This window comes from Sitophilus oryzae, unplaced genomic scaffold (assembly GCF_002938485.1).
Source record: "Sitophilus oryzae breed Bouriz unplaced genomic scaffold, Soryzae_2.0 scaffold_1499_pilon_pilon, whole genome shotgun sequence".
NCBI classification, from domain to species: Eukaryota; Metazoa; Arthropoda; class Insecta; order Coleoptera; family Curculionidae; genus Sitophilus; species Sitophilus oryzae.
In genome coordinates, this window is record NW_022146168.1 from 4,084,926 (window position 1) to 4,104,834 (window position 19,909).

At 33.0% G+C, this 19,909-nt stretch overlaps 2 protein-coding genes across 2 annotated transcripts; one reads left to right on the forward strand and one right to left on the reverse strand.

Annotated features, from left to right (window-relative positions):
- The first annotated feature begins 1,195 nt into the window (after positions 1–1,195).
- Positions 1,196–5,393, forward strand: LOC115877858 (trypsin alpha-3-like). Its single transcript, XM_030894199.1, has 5 exons — positions 1,196–1,468; positions 4,262–4,445; positions 4,593–4,739; positions 4,801–5,012; positions 5,070–5,393. The coding sequence occupies exons 1-5, from the start codon at positions 1,423–1,425 to the stop codon at positions 5,336–5,338; spliced, it is 858 nt and encodes a 285-aa protein (XP_030750059.1). The 5' UTR covers positions 1,196–1,422; the 3' UTR covers positions 5,339–5,393.
- Positions 5,394–10,036: 4,643 nt separating this feature from the next.
- LOC115877958 lies at positions 10,037–10,369 on the reverse strand. The gene has a single exon (XM_030894309.1). The coding sequence runs from the start codon at positions 10,367–10,369 to the stop codon at positions 10,037–10,039; it is 333 nt and encodes a 110-aa protein (XP_030750169.1).
- Between the last annotated feature and the right edge of the window lie 9,540 nt (positions 10,370–19,909).

The following is a 19,909-nucleotide window of genomic DNA, read 5'->3' on the forward strand; positions in this document are numbered from 1 at the left end:
TATTTTCGTCGTAGTCATTACAATAAAACTGCCACTTTTAGTACCTACTGCAATTCACACGCAATATTTTTTTACAAATAATATCTGACAACACTAAAATCATTGAAACTTCCGGCTGATAACCAAAATTGAAAAATATAACAGCACTTTTTCTTTTGAACCATATGAAGGAATATTATAGTTTTAGAGTATAGACATATTCTTTGGCCATATAAAAATTACCCTATTATGTTTTTGTTTTTGAAATAATATAAAATATATTAGAATTGTCTAATTACTAATTATAACTTGTAAATCTCTGACAATAATTAATTATTTTTTTTATCAAGATGATAGAAGCGTGGTGTGACGTCATACACCACGCTTGAGCATATTTTTTAAAAACGTTATATTTCCGTCAATATTCATGTTCGAAAAAAAGAAATTTTATCAAAATTAGTAATATTTATTTTAAGTAAGTTTCCCATTAGTATAGTCTATTTCTTACTGCTTGGATAGCACAGCAAGAAAGGCCATAAAACATTATAAATTAAAGATTTAGAAGTAATATAATATCTTGTAAGTAATTATACATGGTGTCCCAAAAATAAGTGCAAGTATTTTAACTGGTAGTTCAACCCCAGAAACACGTCTATAAGGTTTTTTTCGCGAAAAAAAAAATGTTGAAAATTCGAAATTTTTTTAGTTTTTTGTTAAAAAACATAATCTCTTGATAATATGGCAACATAAGTATTAGATTAAATTTACAAGAAAGAAAATCCAGAAAAGATCCAGTGGTTCTTAAAATTTGAGCAAAAAATCATTTTTTTTGGAAATTTTCAAAGTAAAATAACTCCGTTATTTTGGACTTATTTGAAAAACGATAAAGAGAAAATATGTTTCTTTTATCGAGATCTCCCAACCTTTAAAATACTTGCACTTATTTCTGGGACAACCTGTATATCAAGAACTATGATTACTCTCGTTGAACTTGCCACTGTATGTCAGGTTAATAATATATTTTCGTACTTTTATACTTTAAGGCGTAAAGCTAAGGCGTAAAAGTGCTTTATTTTTATGCCTAGGCATTAAATTGACTTTTTTATATTGTCAATCACGTCGCAAAAATTAATAATTTTCTGACGTTTGAAGAAAGAAATATTAAAGTACCTCAACATACCTATTTAAATGAACTAAATAAAGTCGTTACATTTTATGAATAATTTTATATAAATATTTCGTCAGTTTCAAAGCAATTTTGTATACTTCATTTTTATTATGATCAAATAATTTGTTTTTTCGGTGTGTATAACTGGATACAAGTGGGGGTGAAAATTATTGATATTGTGATAAAGGACATACCATTTGATAAGGAAACTGGGATATAGTATAAAAACGTTCCTTGCTTGATGGATAAAGTACACTATTTTTTAGTAAACAAACATGAAGATTCTTCTGGTATTAGCAGCTGTTGTGGTAGCAGCATTGGGTAAGCATATTTAAGTTGATCGAATAATTTCTATGCGTTGGTTAGTGGGTTTATTACTGAGGTTTATTACCCAAAATATATTTGTCTCTGGGACAAAAAAGTAGCTTTTTCTGAAAATGTACGGCTAGGTAATACAACATTTAATATTACATCATCATGATGATCACAAAACATTCCCCGTTAGAACTGTTTCTTTAATGGCTATAAATAGGAATAAAAGACTAACCATGCGATCAAACACTAAAGGCGCCACCATCAAATGGTGTAAAAATTGCGAAAATTTAATAATCATATTTTGAAAAAAAAGTTTGCGCATAACTTTTTTTAATTTTAATTCAATTTTCGTCGTTTTCAAATTATATTACTAGATTTTGTTTTATTTTGTGAATGTATAAATGTTTTCTTAGTATAATATTCCTATGCTAGGGTATTAATTTAAATTATATTACATATACATATATTTAAAATAAAAATATTATGACATAATATATGTCAGTTACCGTCTAAAATATCATCTTGATAAAAAAAAATTAATTATTGTCAGAGATTTACAAGTTATAATTAGTAATTAGACAATTCTAATATATTTTATATTATTTCAAAAACAAAAACATAATAGGGTAATTTTTATATGGCCAAAGAATATTTCTATTTCTAAAACTATAGTATTCTAAAACTATAATATTCCTTCATATGGTTCAAAAGAAAAAGTGCTGTTATATTTTTCAATTTTGGTTATCAGCCGGAAGTTTCAATGATTTTAGTGTTGTCGGATATTATTTGTAAAAAAATATTGCGTGTGAATTGCAGTAGGTACTAAAAGTGGCAGTTTTATTGTAATGACCACGACAAAAATATACTAGTATAATATATTATATTCAAATTTTATAATTAGTGTCTTAAACTTTTAGAAAACAAGCATGTAATTTATATAATTGTAATATATTCCAGTTAAATGTAATATGTTACTTTATTAATTTAAAAAATATATTAAAAACATATACAGCTATTAATTGAAATTTTTAGTATGCGAACAATCACAAGAGGCGCTTTATTTACTTTCATTTCTTAACACTATACAGGATGAAGTTCTAAAGGGGGATGGTTTTGTGATCATAGTTCTATCAACGCTTAAATATATAATAGTTCTAAAAGCCTAAAAGACTAAAAGGCTTGATTAGTTATCTTTCTCCATTTGTTTCTATCTTTCGCCTTTATTCCATTTCATACTAGGAACTCTTTCTTCAGCCATTCTTTCAAAGTGTCCTAGCCATCTCAGTCTTTGTGCTCTCACTACTCCCGTTATACTCGGTGCCCGATATAGTTGCTTTAATTCTTCATTTGTTCTTCTGGTCCATATGTTGTCTATCTTCTTTCCTCCAAAAATCTTCCTCAGTATTTTTCTTTCCCAAATCTCTAGCCTCGAACTTTCTGCTGCATTGAACACATGCATAGTCACTATTATTGGTTGTATCATTGTTTGGTACATTCTGATTTTTAAACTTCTAGAGATGTTCCTACTGTTAATAATTTTCAATAGCGCGCTAACACATCTATTTTCTGCCATTATTGTTGCCACAATTTGTTGAGTTACATTTGGTTTCCTTAGAAATACGGTTCCTAGATATGTGAATGTATCTATTTCCTAAAACTTGTATCGTTTCCCTCTCTCAGAACTTATTTGAAGACATCTTTCCTTCTCACAATCTCTATTTGATCACTCCATAAACTTAGTTTTCTTCTCATTAAACACTAAGCATACTTTTTGCGCTTGATCTTCTAGTCTTTTGGTCACCGATATATTAGATTTGCTTTAGAAAATCTTAATTTAACGTCTCCTTTTTGCTGCAAGGGCTAATCTGGAGAGGGCCTAGTTTGTTACGCAGAATCTGAACCGCGGCCCTCGGCCATATCATGGTCAATAGCCTACCGACTTGACGAGTGTCTAAATCGACTTTTACTCACGTGATATCCGATCTCATCCGGTCTCAAATCGGCGTGAATGAGCAGTGCGTGTCAATAGATTTTTATACCCTTCTCATGGAACAACAGCACGACAGAGTTTCGAGACGGTCACCCGTCCATCCACTAGCATCGCTTTACGTCGCTTAACTTCGGTGATCTATCGGGAACCGGTGTTTTGATGTAGCTGGATGGTTGCCACATAGATCTACTTTAAATTTTGATTTCGTATGTTTGAACCTAAAGTGTTTACACTGCTCCTGTCTGATACCTAGAGCACTCTATACCAGTTTGATCATCGAAACTGTGCGGTCTGAATTTTAACGTGTAAGACAGTGATGTGGAGAGTTTAATGGAAATTCAAATAAATTAAACTGAGATAAAAATTGGATTGATACATTTCTTCTATGCGGTATTGCCGTATTTTGCATCAAAATTTCAAACCGCGCAAGTAGGCGTTTAAGAAAAATATTGCATCTATGGTTGGAACTTTATTTCTCACTATTAGGTGTGTTACTCATTTTACTGCAGCTGTAATAGATTATATTTAGCTTAGATATATTATCTTCATTTCAGTAGTACACATGAAAGTTTTTAAAATAGCTTATATTTTTCTACACATATTTTCCTACTAACGTAAAAAACCGGCAACACTGTATGCCGCTTTTGATTTTGTCTCTCTGTCTGTCAACCGGTCACTTATATTATTCTCTGTTACACGCATTAAAATCCAGACAATATTGTTTGGATGATCAGCAGGATAAATTTATTAGTCACTCACTGTTTTGTAACCATTAAGGAACTGTAATATTAATTGCTTTTCTTCTTTAGCTGATGGATATATCCAGCCAGAGTGGTACCCAACAGTACCCAGACAGTACTCAAACAGTTCCGGGTTGAAAATAGTTGCTGGATCGAACGCCGCCAGAAACCAGTTCCCCTACCAAATTTCTCTGCGTGTCATTTCTGGAAATTTCCTATTCCACATTTGCGGAGGTTCCATTCTCAGTCAAAGGTAATAACACTTTTTTTATTTGTAGATGTTAATAGAGTTATTATTACACACAGAGTTTAGTTATACATTTTAAATCAAGATTGAAATATCGATCTATCGATTTGAGGTTTATATTTTTCTTTTCTTAAAAAATAATTTATATCTTAGATGGGTCCTTACGGCTGCTCATTGCACACAATATTCCGCTGAACAGTTCAGAGTAACTGCCGGTATTCTGCTGCAAACCGACAGTGGAATTGCCAACCAACAAACTGTAGGCGTTTCTTATTATATTAACCACGCAGAGTACCCAGGGTAAGTAACTTTGTTTTTTAAACGATAGGAAATAAAATAATTTTGACATTTCTTTTTATAGAGGTTCCACTGTTTCTGCTAACGACATCGCCGTTATCCGTTTGGCTAGTCTTCTAACGTACGGTGTCAACGTACAACCCATCGCCCTTCCAGCTGCTGGTTCCGTACCTAGTGGTGATGCTATCGTTTCGGGTTGGGGATCCCTTGGACCTCCAAGCAACGACTCACCCAACAATCTTCAATTTGTTCAGCTTCCAATCTTGGCAAAAACTCGTAAGAACAAGTCTTAAAGTAATTATTACGAATTATTAATGATTTGTTATGATTTAGAATGCGCCCTTACAATTGCTGCAATCTCTGGAATCATCAACCCCTTCAGATCTGCCCTTAACGTTTGCACCACGACCCGTTCATCTTCAAGCAACGAAGCCGTCTGCAGCGGTGACAGCGGTGGCCCATTGGTCATTAACTCTCAACTGATCGGTGTGGTTTCCTGGGGATACAGTCCATGCGGAACCTCTGGATTCCCATCAATATACGTCGACACTGCCGCTTACATCGATTGGATCCAACAAAATACTAACAACCTGTCTAACTAATACAATTAAGAAATAATAATAACTAGTCGAATTAAAAGAATGAATTGAAACAATACATTAAATAGTTTTTAATATCCAATTTAAAACCCAAAACAATCCAAAATTATAAATTTTAGAAATAACAAATAGAAAAATTTCATAGAAAGATATAGTTTCAAGACATAGTAGTCTAAATATTTGCTATATAAAACAACCCAGTATTTAGCTGGTAATTAAAATAAAGTGACGAAATGGACAATAAATAAAGTAAATGATTATAAACCATAGAATTAATACTCAATTCTGTCATCGACGCCGACGATGCCGTTACATCGATTCGCTACAACAAAATAATCTATCCGACTAGATCCTGAACACTGTGTACTTGTAAATTAGTTTTTTTTTACTTTTATTTAATAACTAAAAAAGCATCACATAAATTTGATCAAAATGAATGCTCTTAAATCAAGAATACCTTTTATCTTGGTTGGAATAAATATATCCATGTTTGAAAGTCAACACCGCAAGGTAGACACAGAGATATTGGATGCACTTAATTTTTGGCATGTCATATAGTAGATGTATTTATAAATTACCGAAAAGGTATAAGTTCGAAAATTAATTTGACAAATCATATACAGACCGGTCCACCGTAGTAGTAAATCCAACAGAGTGCTCGTTGAATGAGTATGCTAACAAACCAACTGTTTGGAGGGAAAAGAGGAGAAAAAAATGACTAAACGAGGTCCACCAAATCGTGGCGATATACCAGTGTTTACCATTTTAGTATGTTGTTATACTAGGTACTTATATTTTTAATACATTTTGATACAAATTCTGTCCTTTTACAGTGTTTTCTTACTTCTGGTCTCTGCAGTGTAAATAATTATTATTATTGTGTTATTTGCGCTATTGCGTTTCATGATATATAAAGAAATATAAGTATTTTATTTTTTGACCACTAAATCCATTTTATGGAAGAAAAATGGTACATTTAATACAAAACAAAAATGGAACAATTTTAAGGCTACTTCTCTTGAACTTACGATCGAGATACTTTTGCAAAATACAAAGCTTTGCCTTCCTAATTTTTGTTCTAAAAAGATATAATTGGTATCATTGAATAAATATTTCTTAAAAAGAACGAAAAGTTAGACATCAAAACTTGTATTATTTCCTAAATTCGTTCATAAGAAGTAGTTTTATCTAGCACAAGATGTATATACGAAGCAAAATACGTATATACGCGGTAGTCACAACTGCAACTCTGCAGCTGCAACTCTGTTTACACAACAGAGTTTAAACGTAATACACAAGCACTGTGTATCCCTTACTTTGTGTATACGTAAATGCTATACTGTGGCTACATTGTGAGGCGGACGTTTAACCTTTGTGCATACGTGTTGAACTACAATGTGTAAACGTAGCATATTTACATCGGAGGAATTGCGTCACCCTGTGTCTACATCTAATAATGTAAACACATCGTAAATGTGATTTGATGTGCTGTATGGGTGGCTTTTTTCTCTCTCTGCTGGAGAAGAGGGAGAGGTTCTTGCTCCCCCTCTTGCCCTTTGATGGAGACGAGTCAGGTTGTTTCTAGGTTTCTTTACTCTCCCCTTTTCGAAGGAGTGTTTTCGCTTTCTCTCGAGCAAGTCCTTCGTGGAGCAGTCGGAGGTATCTCCGTGCTTCTGCTCCACTAAGACCCACTCTCAGAGGTTCGTCTAGCCCACCTGGTTGATCCAGGCCGGGTAGACGAAACGGTAGCTTGTGTCGCTTATTGGATTTAGAGGTAGGCTCCCGACCCTTGCTGGAGAAGGTAGTCGCTTGTGTACAACTTGTGGAGGATGATCCCAAGCAAGGGTCAGCCGCTCCTCTTGTAGTTTCCTTTGGATTTGGTCTCTTGGAACTTTCATTTGTAATGTTTCCAGTGTCGCTAGGGGGCTTCCCCACAGCTTCACCGGTGGTGTTTTTAGTACTAGATCTCATAGTGTTCCCACGAGTCGCTAGGGATAGTCGGTCCACTTCTACTGAGCCCCGCATGTGGAAGTAAGGGGTAAATACAATGGGGTGCCCCTGATGCCCCAAGGTTGGGGCCAGTAATGGCTAGTCCTCTATCTTGCAACCCTTTGACCTGGTGCCGCCATCGTAGGATTTAGGTTTTTGGTGAGGTTGTCTCCTCTTGGTCCAGGCGGTTAAGCCAATAGGAGGGAGATTCCCCCCAGCACCTGACCAGAAACTTCCCCACCAACGACAAGGTCTTGCATCTCCTAGGGGAAGTAAGTTATCATAATCAACGTAGATAAATATCAAAATAAAATAAAATTATAACAAGAAATAGGAAACCTTGGTGTCCGCGATTACCCCGTGGTCTATGGGATAATTACGGATAGTGTGTGGGGTAATCACGAACACAGTTTAATTGGCACAGAAGTCACAGACAAATCCTATTGATGTGCTCTCACCACTCGTGCAATTTTCGTGAGCCCACAAACCACATTTATAGCATTGTATCCAATCGTCGTTGGGAGGATCTTCGTACTTTTCATTACAAATTAGGCAATAATATCACTCATTTTCCTTTATAGTTTTTTTATTATTATTTTGTTTCTTGTGCCATATGTTTCTATCTAAATTCTTCATCTTAACGTTACCTGCAAAAGCCTTAAGATTTCTGAATCCTTTCTTACTTTTAATGTTACTGACACTTCCTTTGATCTGCTCCTTATTTTCCTTGTTCCTTTTCTGTTTTTTTTTCTTTTCTTTCAGAATATCTTTCATGGGAGTTCAGGTTCTTGTAACTGAATGTTTTTTTCTAGACGTTTGTGTGTTTTATGGTTGAGGCAGTAGTGGGTACAGTGACAATGTATTTGTCCCCTGCAGCTTAAGGCGGCTTAATGGAACATCCTGTATATTATTGCATTTTTGGCTTCCTTTCAGATCACTTTACATAATCCTAAAATATGAGTAAATATATTTCCATAGTTGCAGAGATATTAATAAATAAATAAAAAATATATAATTTTTAGTCTGTCTTAAAAAAATTATTAAAAATACAAGAACTGTCCTGAAATCAAAACTATATCAGGTAGCATGTCCTGAAAATCATGTCCTGAAATCAAAACTATATCAGCACTTCAGGTGGTCTGCACTTACTTTTCTATAAATATGGTAATCGTAAATCATACAGGATGTTCAAAATTCTAGGCCAAACTTTCTAAAATATAAAATATTTTTTTTAATGGAACACCTTGAATATTTTATCGATAGATGGAGAATTAAAAATGAACATGTTTTATATTTAGTATGTTGTAATTATTGATTTTATATTTCAAATGGCATTTTCCACAGTAAATTTTTATTTAAGCCATCCATTGATTTTTCTCTCATTGAATCGCATTAAACATTTTGAAATACTTTAAAAACAAAAAATGTTCAGTTTTTAACTCTCCATCTAATAAAAAAATAATATACAGTTCCATTTAAAGAAAAAGCAAAGAAAAATATTTTATATTTTAGAAAGTTTGGTGTACAATTTGGAACATCCTATATGATTTAAGAATAAAATATTTATAGCAAAGTAAGAATAGACCATCTAAAGTAAATACCTAATATAATTTTGATTTCAGGACAATTCTTGTATTTGTAATAATTTTTTTAAGAAGGTTGAAAAATATATATATTTTTATTTATTTATTAATATCTCTGGAATTATCGAAATATATTTACTCACATCTTAGGATTATGTAAAATGATCTGAAAGGAAGCCAAAAATCCAAAAATCCACTCACACTTTTTTGAGCCACCCTATAGAAGTTAAAATATTTTCCTGAAACACATCCTAGTACATACTTTAGGTTTGCACTTAAACAAAATTCTCAAGTTTTTTATTCTAGGAGCTACAGATGCCCGACGCACTATTGCCGGACCCTGTATATTCTTCTACTATTTCCAGTAGTGTGTTGTACATTACTATAGTTTTTGTTAAATTCATTTTGAAACCTACTTTAAGGTGGCTGTATTTAGTTCGTTAATTTGTACTTGTAGTTCTTTAAGACTATTGGCGATTAGAATTATATCATCAACAAATCTTAGATGGTTAAGATAATCTCCATTTATTTTTAATCCTTTGTTGGTTCAGTCCATTTGACGGAAGATTTATTCTAGTGTTGGCTGTAAACAGCTTTGTCGAAGTCTCCCTGTCGTACTCTTTTGCCAGGTAGGAAATTGATATATTACTATTTAATGGTCGAAAGTTCTCAGCACGCTTCATTACTTAGTTAGGACTATTAGGAAAAATAGGCTTGATCTACAGTTTTATATTTTAAACTGGCAGTTTTTTTCGTAATTAAATCTCTTAGAATCTTAAAGAACAAGAAATCTTTAGTACCAAAAAACACTGTGTATCCTACGAACAAGGAAACAAACTAAAAGAACAAGGAAGTTTAGTACCAAATTATTGATTTCAGTATTTTTGGTATGCCAACGTTTTTTAAGTCTGCAATGAGATTATACATTGTCAACGTCGATGCTATCATTATCGATTTTTTTTTTTGGTGGTGTAAAATACCTTTACGTACGGAGTGTGGGACTCAATCTCTCCTTAAGCTGCCTGGAGGACACTACCCACTAAACGTCACCCCCTCGCTCCTGCCACGTCTACCTGGACCCGCTGGACGCATCTCCTCAAGTAGACGCCGGACTGTTCCTTTTTTTTCATTACCCCTGCTCTTCACTGTATTTTGCCTCTAGTATATTTTGGGCCAGTTTTGAGATGGCTTCAAAGTTTTCTCTTCTTTCTGTTGCCGATTTTAAGAAGGTATCTGCGGAGATGTTGCTACCAATCGTCATGCGTGCCTCACATCTTTCCTGTTCACATCTTGGACAAGCAAACATTGTGTGTTCTGGAGTATCATTGGGTTCAGCACAGTATCGGCATTCCGCGACTTCCTTCTTTCCAATTTTACACAGGTAACTCCCAAAATTTCCGTGGTGACTCAATATTTGAGTAAGATAGAAGTTTACCTCTTCATGCTTTCTTTTAATCCACATATTTATATTTAGGATGAGCTTATATATCCATCTTCCTTTTTGTGATACTTCCCATTCTGCCTGCCACTGCTGCCCTGTGCGGTTTCTCTCCATCTCTCTGCTTGCCCTGGGTCTTCACCCTTGAGAAAGAGTCGTTCTCTTTCTCTTGAGAGAAGATGCAAGGGCGCCAGACCCGATATCACCAAGGCTGCCTCAGTTGAAGTTGTCCGATACGCCGAGCAGACACTCAAAGCCATGACTCTCTGTGCGCCTTCAAGTCTTTTTTTATTTACGTGCATATTGGTTGCTTCGTTCCACACAGGTGCTCCATACATAATAATATTCTGGCACGCATATGCTAACACTCTTCTCTTTGCTGGTGTTGGGCCCCGAACGTTTGGCAGTATTGTAAATCATTATCGATGCTATTACTCGAAGTGTTATGTCTACGACTCTATTCATCGTACATTCTTTTTACTTCTACATGGAGCATAGAGTTCCAGTAAAGGTTCATCAGTGGGTTCGGTTTTTTAAAATTGATTTTATATCTCGCAAAAATAGATTACCGTTTTGATCTCCTATATTTAATTTTTCTTTGTCATGTCTGTCTGGAACGACCAGTTCTTCTACAGGTTTGTGGGTCCCGCTCAGTAGTTTTGCCAGCAATGTTGTTGCTCTTTCACCTTAAAGTGTGAACAACCCTCCTCCATTTCTTCAGTTACATCTCATCATACAAGCTCTAAAAATCAACATTTGTAGAAAGTAGTGTTTGGCCAGGATATTCATACATTATTTACAGACAAGGTTTATAAATATATACTTGGTATTTGTTAATTAACGGCGGTGTAGTTTTCCAGGTCTTTGTACCATACAGCAATAATGAGTTGACAATTCAATTGAAAATTTGAAGTTTGGTAAGTTGAAAGTATCTACGGTTTAAATCTCCAAATATTGTTTAGAATTTTAAATGTTATTCTGGCCTTGTTTATTCTGTTAATGATATCTTGATCTGTGCATCGTCCGTTGATTGAGGATATATTATTAGTAAGTAAGTAAAAGTTTAGCTGGGGGGCTAATGCCTTAATAAGGAGTGTACCGCGATTCTAAAACCGATTCACTGCTGCCAAATGCATCAGTGTGGCGCACAAATTATGTACCTCCTCTATACTCCATAGGGGTTGCTCGAAAGGCTACAAGTCAAACTCTCATCGATGTAGTTATTTAATTTTAACACATGCAATTCTAACTTCATTTGATTAGTCAAGTACTTTTGATACTATATCTAGGAGAAAGAACGCAGGATATCGTCGAACCAGTCTTTAGATTTAACTTAATAATTATTAGTAATTAGTTTTTGCGCAATTATAAACAAATACCAACTACGTAATTTTTGTCAGACATACGTAAGCAACATGCCACTTTGATATATATGTAGTACGATTTTTTATCATTTTGTAATTTTTTCCATGCCTCTCTTTGAAGTACTTGAAAATAAAGTGTAACAAAAATAGTGTAAATTTATTTACCTGTACTTCATTATCCTCAATGAATGTAAATAAATATATTAAGAATGTTATCAGAAAAACAAGAATAACAAAATGTCTGATTAATAAGATCGCGAGGTCCAACGAGGTCCTTTCAATATCTATTTTAGTATAAAATACTGGCATTATATATCGATTCAACATTCATATATTCTCAACTATGAAGAAATTTCATAAAGATAACTTAGTATAAGTATTCCCCAAATTCAATGTCAAGCGACAAATCAAACCGTTACATTGGAATACCTACATATTTTCTATGAAGGGTAATAACTTATAACCTAAAATAGGTCAATCAAATTAGACGGTTCACTTGGAAAAAAGTATTGGAAAGCTAATTATCGTCTTGATTTGTTCAGTTGACATGAAATATAAGTATCCTAGTTTTACACGGTTGCTCGACAGCCGCTCGACTCAGGAGGACCAAAAGATGGTAAAATTCTTGGACTTTTTTCAGATTTTCGCTATTACAAAAATTAAAGATCATTAAATTCTGCGTGTAATGAGTATAAATTCGTTCAATTCGGTCCAGTAGTATGGCAGAAATCGAAAGATGAAGTGACATTCAAACGTTCGTCACATGGAAACGATCATTCACATTTAAACCTTTAAATATTTTTTCAACGTCGTATATATTATGTAATATTAGCAAAATTTAGTTATAATAATTTTAATGTTAATTAAATGTACATGTGTATTAGTTTAATTCAGAATACCACTTTTTAAGTAATTTCATGGAGAGTTGGATACAAATATGTTCGTTTTCTTAGCAAGTATTACTTGATGCATAATGCTAATTTGATGCTCTGCGACTTACATTGTATGATTTATTATTTAGAATGATCATTTCCGTGTGACCAACGTTTGAATGTGACTTTAATGCGTTTATCAGCAAAATTGGTAAATATCACCATTCTTTATCTTTCGATTTCTGCCATACTACTGGACCGAATTGAACGAATTGATACTCGTTATATGCATAATTTAATGGTCTTTAATTTTTGTAATAATTAAATATTGTCTAGAACGCAACGTTTCGGAACTATAGGCAAAAAAACGAAAATAGTCCAAGAATTTTACTATCTTTTAGTCCTCCTCCCTCCGCGGCGGTCGAGCAACCGTGCAAAACTAGGATAATTATCTTTTATGTCAACTAAAAAAATCAAAGCCGTAATTAGCTGTACTACATTAAATACATATTGAAGGATTGGAGCTTTTTAGCTGTACCACAGAAGGTAGATTGGCACTAAAAAATAGAATGGTGACCATCTAACGAGTGAGTAAAAAAATCAACCTATTATGGTGTTTTTGTATAAGGGATGTACTCGATTGCTATTTTTTAAATTGTCACCTTGTCTCTCTCTCTCTCTCTCTCTCTCTCTCTTCAGTCCTTCATCCTGCATGTGGTTATGGTAACATCATATGTTGATTCCCTTTAATTCCTCGGGCCAAGTTGTTCGACATTGCGCCATACCTATGTGAGGCTTCGGGCAGGTTCTGGTCCACTAGAATTTTGACTTGATCGACCCATCTTTTAGGCGATCTTCCACGTGATCGCCTTTTCTCTAAGTTTCCCTCCATCATCAGTACTTATATTTAGGTGCCAATCCTAGCAACATGGGCAAAATAACGCAGGATTGCCTGATTAAATTTGTTGACCAGACTTGTCTTGATCTTTTTCAATAATGGAAATATTTGTTCGATGAGCCGTTGTCCACGGTATTCTGAACATCCGTCGATATACTCACATCTCTAAGACGTTTATTCTTGGTTTTATCGCTTTCCTTTAGTATCTAGGTATCAGAGCCATGCTATGGGGAAAATAAGGGAGTTCGAAATGCGCGGTTTATTGTTTCGTGTGATTGCTGTAGTCCTCCATATTTTGGTCAGCTTTTTTTGGGACTCTTCCTTGCTGGCGGCTATAATTACGGTATCATCCGCGTATCTCTCGTTATTTACCATTTATCTGAGGTCACCTTGTCTATATGACTCAAAAAGTCATGTAAAATATAATTACCAATATTATGGCTATCTACGATGCGAGTTAAATGAATCTATTACAATCGATTACAAAAATAAAATACCCCTCCACCATCCAAAGTAGTTCTGAATAAACAAGGAAATATTTTAGATAAAACAAATTTAAGTGAATACGTCATGAAAACAGACTAAACTATTTTTACAAGGATATGGTTAAAAATAATTAATATTACAAGTGCTTTGAAAAAAGTAATCGTCATAACGTTATCAAAGTCATTATAGTTTCAGATCTGTGTTTCAGATTTCCCATTATAAGGTTTCAAAAACTTGATTTAAAAGAAAATTAATAAAAAAAATGTTTCTCTTTTGTTTTTACTCTCATATATTCATGAATTGCAAATATACCTATGAATGTAAAATACTGTATGATCGAAAAAAAAATAGCGTCAGCGATGGCTACGAAATGAAGATCACTGTCATTTTATGTGTAAAATTATATGTGGAATGTAACGCGGTTTTTTTAGATCATAGGCATTTTTTCATCTTAACCCTAAACTGGCGTGGTGGGGCCCCGGATTGGTATGTCCCCGGATTGTTGTTACAAGAGGAAAAACTTTTTTATTATTTGGCATTTTGAGAAAAATGCATTCTTCATTAAAACTTTTGCTTGTTCTAAAATGGTTAAACCCGTTTATACTTTTCCAAATTTCCATACCGTTTTAGAGAACAAAAAAAAAATTTATAAAGAATGCCAATCGAAAATTTTTCTCAAAATGTCAATAATAAAAAAAAGTTTTTGTAAAGACAATCCGGGGACATACTGTACATCCTTATTTTAATAAAATATCGTATAGTCGAAAAAAGGCAGTGATTTTTCAGACCCAAATCTATTAAAAAGAAATGTTTTATTTTTTTTTAATGTAAAGCTGTATTCCGTTGAAAACCCAGGTTAACCATATTGGTAAATTATGGTATGGATCAGTTACCGAAATATATCGGTAAAATAAGAAACAGTTTCATAACATAGTAAAAATATTAAATAATTTCAAAATTCTTATACACTCAGATGCAAAAAAATGCAACGTAAAATTTTTTCGTCAAGTTTAAAGTGTTATATTTTTCTTATTTTTAGCTCTATTTTCATAAATGTTATATATAAATTTATCAACTATAATTCATAAACTCAGTTTTTTATAAACTTTAGTATTTGGCTTACTATACAGAGTTAATTGAAGGGTTGTTTTTTATCCTAACTTTAAAAAACCCTGTGCAATAATTTCGAGACTAACTTTTCTTAAAGCATTACTTTTCGATCAGAACCATGTCTCCTGAGCATTTTATTTTTTGACTCACATGCTTTGGTTACAGGCTATGGTTAATTTTTAAGAGCGAAATGAACTTGCTACCAACAATTTGCAATTTTTTCAACTATCATTACTTTCCCTATAAAAAATCCTATATGAGTATATCACCATTGCAAGAAAATCTACAAAATAAAATAGTTATTTTTTGTAAACACTTCTGGCGTTAATCCAAACGGAAACTACTTGTCAGAAGTTAGGTTTAGAGGTATACAAATTTGCCTATCGAACAAAAAAATGGTTATTGTTTTCGGAAAGTTTATCTCTTTCCGTCGTCGGAAGCAAAAAAATACAAAGAGAGATGAATCCGCCACATAGGAATAGACATTTTTTTATCATTACTTTATGATGTTATTTCTTAATATGACGAGGTGGCTTTGGTGACTATTGTCGTAATGTCATATCGATACTGATTAGAATTCTGTATTAAAATATAACAATTTTTAAAAAGTAACGATTGCGAAGCAAGCGAATATTCATAATTTCGGCCATCTTCAACAAGATCAATGACTTTTGCACAATCTACGACACTAAGAACCATATTTAATTGTACACAACAATAATCACCAAAGCCACCTCGTCATAATGAAGAACAACATCAAAAAGTAACGATATCTGGAAAAATTGCAAAATGTCGCAATGTGGCAAGTTCATTTTACTCTTAAAAATTAACCAAGGCATATATTGACTCAAAATATTCAGAAGCTATGGCTATGTTGAAGCAATGGCTATGTTCAATCAGAAATCAAAATATTCAGAAGACGTGTGGTTCTGACCGAAAAATAATGTTTTACTTTACAAAATTATTGTGATGTTTTAAAGATAAGAAAAAAAAACACTCTTCGATTAAGCTTTTAGAATAAGTCAAATACTAAAGTTTATCATAAACTGAGTTTACGAATTAAAGTTGATATATTTATATACAGTTTGCTAAAAAAATGAAGGGAATAGAGCTATAAATAAAAAAAAATATATAACATTTAATAATAATAATAGCTCCCGTATATAGCGTTTCATTGTATACCGTTCGGTATACAAGGAAGGTAATGTGGCTAGCACTACGCTTCAACCGCCTATTATTACCTCAGGATTGTGAATCCCAAGTACTCATTTAAGGCTGAGTCGACCTAGGTACCCAAACTATTTTTATTTTAATAAAAATAGTAGCTGATGAAATGCCGGGTGTGGGAATCGAACCCACTACCTTCAGATTGGTAGACGAGAGCCTGTACCTCTACGCCACCGGGCACCTTATAACATTTAAACTTGGCCAAATTTATTTTTTCAATAGAGTTTAACGTCAAAACGTTACTTGTATTTGATTAATCTGTTGATAATAATGACATTTTTAAATAGTAAATACAATATTACAAATATCAGGCAATAACATAATTAAAAATCAGTCAAAACACAGAAACGGAACGGAAAACTATAACTGAGGTAAAAAACTGAATGCAGCTCAATAAAAACATATTCATTTTTGACAAGCTTTTATGTTGAGTTTCAGCACAATAATAATACTTATAATAAAATCGAATAATTAATTAATGTAAAATTTAGCGGAAAGCATTTCTGACCCATATTTAGGTAAAAAGATGGATATCGGTTGAATCCGAAATCCAATGACTATCATATGCCCCATTCAAAGTTTGAATATTCTTACCCAAAGCTGCTACCACAACAGCCGCTAATACCAGAAGAACCTTCATACTTGAAGCTGATTTTTAAATTAGTGTTTGTTAGTGTAAGAAAAACCTATTTATACTAATAGCCATGGTCTCTTATCAATTGATTTGACTTTTTATCACAATAATAATTTTAGCCCCCCCTAGTATTGAATTACGTATAATGTTTTGCGAAACAAATATATAATTGACTATTTCCTTAAAAAAGTCGATTACAGCTCTTAAGCATCATTAAAAATACTCATGAACATACTAAACAAGTGTCAGTTTTATCGCAAATAAAACTTTTATATAGTATAGTGGAGTGAATCAAAAAATGTTTTTTTTTATTTTCTTACTGTGGATATAATTGATAATTTTGCAAAACCTAATTTATCAAAATGTTTTAGTGATTCTTTATTGTTGTTTGTTTTTGAGTTCTACACTACCCTATTAGTCATATTATTGGAGCAAATATCGATCCATTTGATAACGACCAGCTGACGATACTTAAAATGGAATTCCCTGTAAGCAAACGCATTTTTGGTGATGTGTTGTATAAAAATCGTATGTTTAATCTAAGTGCTAGACACATATCTGCTGACAACAAAAAAGTAAGGGCCCACTATAGGCCAATCAATCTGGAGGTTGAGGTGGAAAAAATTAGTAACCAACCGATCTCAACGGGAATTTATAGATAATGATCTCCTATTTAACCCCTCAAAAGTCCCATTCGGTCCCAGCGGGGGAAGTTTGAAAAAAACCGCCGCCATCTTGAATTTTTTCGTTTTTTTTTCAAATATCTCCGTTTGCATAACTTTTTTCGAAAAAACTAAAGATAGGTTTTTTGTAGAGAATTAAATTTATAATATTTTACCTTCCATAACTTTTTTTCTAAGATAAATAGTAATAGAGATAGAGCCATTTTTTACTATACGTTTTATAAATTTTCCAGTTTTTTAATCCAATCAGCTATAATTTTTGTTATATATAATAGTGTTAATATAGATAAACCAAGTATAAATTTTAGCATTAAAACGATTAAAAATAACGTTTAAATATTATTTATCAAAAAAAATTATTGTTAAAAAAATTATTATTAAATTAAAGTTATTAAATAAAATCTGCTATAACGTCATCCTGAGCGTCATTATTGTCCTCAACTAAAATACAAAAGTTTTTGCAACTGATTCCATAGCATTGACCACACTTTGAAGTGAACATTTGAAACATTTAAGACCCAGTTTTCTACAAGAGCAATTTTTAGAGCACTCACTCTCTTTGCAATTGCAAAATATTAATTTTAGTAGGTCAGGAGACGCCACATCTTCTGTTGATTGTATAGGTGTCAGATTGCCTTTTTGATCTTTCTTCCATCCATATTGTAAAGGATATAACTTGTTACCAATCCTTTCCTATAATAGATATATCTTTACAGTTACCTGAAAGTATGTCTCGAATAAACGGAGTTTTGCAGAGTTCTCAGTTGGAGGCAAATTAGCTAAACTAAAGGTAGTCTTAAGGGCTTGTCTTGATGTAATCCTATTGTATAGAATGTATCTTAGATGGTTAATATGTTTAATATAGCTTGGGCAGTGATATAGCTTTAAAAGATAATTTAATCCTGACTGAAACAAGTCATGTTTATTAGGATTTTTTTTAAATATGTCGAGGTATTAACAAAGATCGTCATCTTTTTTGACTTGCTTCAGTCAGGATTAAATTGCACTTTAAAGCTGTATCACTGCCCAAGCTATAGTTGAGGTTAAAATGACACTCAGGATGACGTCATAGCAGATTTTATTTATTAACTTTAATAAAAAAAAATTAACAATAATTTTATTTAATAAATAATATTTAAACGTTATTTTTAATTGTTTTAATGCTTAAATTTATACTTGGTTTATCTCCAAACCAAAAATTATAACTGATTGGTTTAAAAAAACTGGAAAATTTATAAAACATATAGTAAAAAATTGCTCTACCTCTATTACTATTTATTTTAAAAAAGCGATTGAACTACGCTTGACTACGACGATATTGAAAATATTTTTAATCGATAGATCTCGTTGTGAAACAGTGATGTGCAAAAAATCTCCGATCAAGATATTATAGTGCTCTAGAAACTTCCAATGCACGCTCAGCCTGGGACACCCTGTATACTAGAACCAAGCATTCACCCGTAAAGGAGTTTTGGTTGGTTTGGTTGGAATTCGACCTCTTTAAATTTGCGCTTTTCCCAATAGTGTTCTTTGTGGACAACCCGAGCTTCCGACCATTTTATGTTGTGGTGCTTGGACCACACATGATCTACAATGTACTTCATTGTTTCACCTCTTTGCGTATGTTTTTTATGTTCGTCAAGTCGCACATGTAGGGGACGTTTTGTCTGTCCAATATACGACACACCACGCTTGCAAGGTACTTGGTAGATGCACTTTTCCTCTTGTTTTGATGTTTCGTGTTTTGGTTTTGTTAGGACACTTCTTAGAGTTGTCCCAGGCTTAAAAAAAGTTTTAATTTTATACTACTTGGCTAGTCGCCTGATCTTTTCCGATGTGAGAGAGAGCATCCTCCTCAGCCTGGAGGGATCAGAACGCATTGTCGATGGATTTTGCAGAGCAACCATTCTGAAGCAAATCGGTTTTAATATTACTTAGTTTAGAATTCAGAGATTCTTGGTCACTGCATATAGTGATATTGCTCGACGACAAAATGTTTTAACTGTGATTGAGGCATGAGGTAACGTTTTCCGAAAGGAGCTCTTGAAATGCTTTGGTATTTGTATATCTACAGTATGTCCCCGGATTGTCTTTACAAGAGGAAAAAAAATATATTATTGACATGCATTCTTAATAAAAAAAATTGCTTGTTCTAAAATAGTTAATCTCATTTATACTTTTCCAAATTTTCATACCGGTTCAAAGAAAATTAAAAAAAATAGTTAAATTTTAGTCTATTTCATTCTTTGACAGATTATTATTGATAGAATTTTAATTATCATCATATTTT